The sequence below is a fragment of the Penaeus monodon genome, chromosome 28 (assembly GCF_015228065.2).
Source record: "Penaeus monodon isolate SGIC_2016 chromosome 28, NSTDA_Pmon_1, whole genome shotgun sequence".
Lineage (NCBI taxonomy): Eukaryota > Metazoa > Arthropoda > Malacostraca > Decapoda > Penaeidae > Penaeus > Penaeus monodon.
This window is the reverse complement of record NC_051413.1, coordinates 2,415,099-2,417,252: the sequence shown is the minus strand read 5'-3', so window position 1 is coordinate 2,417,252 and position 2,154 is coordinate 2,415,099. Positions and strand designations below refer to the sequence as shown.

Here is a 2,154-nt window from a genome sequence, read left to right as displayed (position 1 = left end):
ACGCAGGGACAGACATGAACCCGATAGGAGCACGGTTCCCAGGACCAGGTAATGGGCCGGCCGCAGGCGCAGGGAACAACAACAACCAGATGATGAATAAGATGGGGAGTGGATTCTCCATGTCTCCGAGCAAGATGGGATCCATGGACATGGGAGGTGACTTCCATTCCACTTCTGCAGCCAACTTGCCTCTCAACCCCAACTGCAGCACCCCCGGGGGCCTGCCTACCCCTGGCCCCGGTAAAGTCTTCGATCCTATCTCGTCCATGGCGCAGATGAGTCAGCAGCTGACCTCGGGTGGATCATCGCCTCCAGCGTCGTCCGCCCCCACGCCAACCATGCCCACTGGCACAGGACCCATGATGGGTAACAGTGGTCCAGGAACTGGACCTGGAGGTCCTCCAGGTGCTCCAGGTGGTTGTCTTCCTTCTGGACCGAATATGCCCAGTGGCCCCGGCATGGCAGGTGGGCCTCCAATGTCTACAGCACCAGGAATGCCCGGAGGACCTGGAATGCCTGGAGGTCCTGGCATGCCTGGAGGACCTGGCATGCCCGGAGGACCTGGCATGCCCGGAGGACCTGGCATGCCCGGAATGCCTGGAGGACCTGGAATGCCCGGAGGCCCCGGCGGCATGATGGATGGCCCTGGCAATATGATGGGCATGCCCGCCGTGTCAAGCAGCCCGGGGATGATGCAAGGCCACGGGGCGATGACCTCCCCAGTGAACAGTAGTGGTGGTGGACCTCGAGGAAGTTCTCCAAGCAATATGCCCATCATGAGTGGGCCAAACCCTCGCATGGGGGGACCGAATAACATGGTGCGGCCCCCTGCTCCGAACTGCACCATGGCTGGGCCATATTCTGGTGCCAATGTGCAGGTAAAACCCAGTGCCCCTAATACCATACAGTACCTGCCTGCCAGACCACAGAACACTGGTAATGGCCCCAGAGGACCTGTGAGCTTGGACTTTATACCGAAATTTAATAATCCTAATGTGGACAGTAAAGTGCCCAATTCTCCTATGTTCCCTAACAGTAGTACTCCTAATTCTATGTGTGGGCCTAATGTGCCAATGTCGACTATGGCTATGAGTGGGCCTTGCGGGCCAATAAGTGGACATATGCCTGGACCAATGAATGGCCCAGGTGGACCAATGGGTGGGCCAGGTGGACCAATGGGAGGCCCAGGTGGACCTATGTGTACGATGTCAGGACCTAATGGACCAATGGTGAACATGAATAACACGATGAGTGGACCCAATGGACCTTTCCCCATGTCCGGACCAGGAGGCCCCATGGGAGGCCCCAATGGTCCCATGGGCATGGGGCCGAACGGTCCAATGGGTGGCCACATGGGAGGTCCAGGTGGGATGAGTGGACACAGCGGGCCTATGATGGGCCCCAATGGACCGATGGGTGGACCAAGTGGACCGATGATGGGGCCGAACGGACCAATGGGGATGAATCCGAACATGATGAGTGGAGGGCCGATGGGTCCCGGCGGCGGGATGATGGGTGGCCCTCGCGGCGGGGCAGGGATGATGCGCGGGCCGAGCCCCGGGGGGATGATGACGGGGATGGGCAGTGAAATGTATCCCATGGGGGGGCCGGGACCGGGCATGAGCGGCGGCCCAATGCCAACCGGCCCAGGACCCAACCCTGGTGGGCCGAACCAGATGATGAGTGGATCCGGACCCATGTATGGCCCCAAGACGTCTCCTGTGGGCATGAACATGGGGGGACCTATGGGTGGTGCGCCAGACGCTGCCCAGCCCCTCCCGCCATCTATGGGTCAGTCTGGTAATTTCAAGAACTCGCCATTTATGGGGCCCACTACTGCTGACCCCACCTATGCCGCCCAGTTCCACAGCTTCCAGCAGCAACTGTATGCCACCAACACCCGTGGGGGTCCCAACATGCACATGCCTGGACCCATGAGTGGGCCTGGTGGGCCAGGAGGGCCTGTCGTGACAGGGCCACCAGGAGGTTCCAACGTTCCTGGCCCTGGGCCCATGCCTGGCCAGGGCTTCCCGTTTAACCCCAAGTGAGGCGCGGGGAAAACTACCTCACAGGTGACCTGGTGCTAGCAGCTGCCGCCCAGCACACTCACCACTATGCAAGTCAACCCCTCCCTCCTCCCCTGCTGGTCTGCCA

At 60.7% G+C, this 2,154-nt stretch overlaps 1 protein-coding gene across 1 annotated transcript in view; it reads left to right on the top strand.

The window, feature by feature from the left end:
- The window catches only part of LOC119591279 (collagen alpha-1(I) chain-like), a gene marked incomplete in the record, with an annotated part of 10,418 nt that overhangs the window by 7,110 nt on the left and 1,154 nt on the right, over positions 1–2,154 (top strand). Inside the window, 1 exon segment of the mRNA XM_037939999.1 lies at positions 1–2,154. Coding sequence (XP_037795927.1) covers positions 1–2,048 — 2,048 coding nt within the window.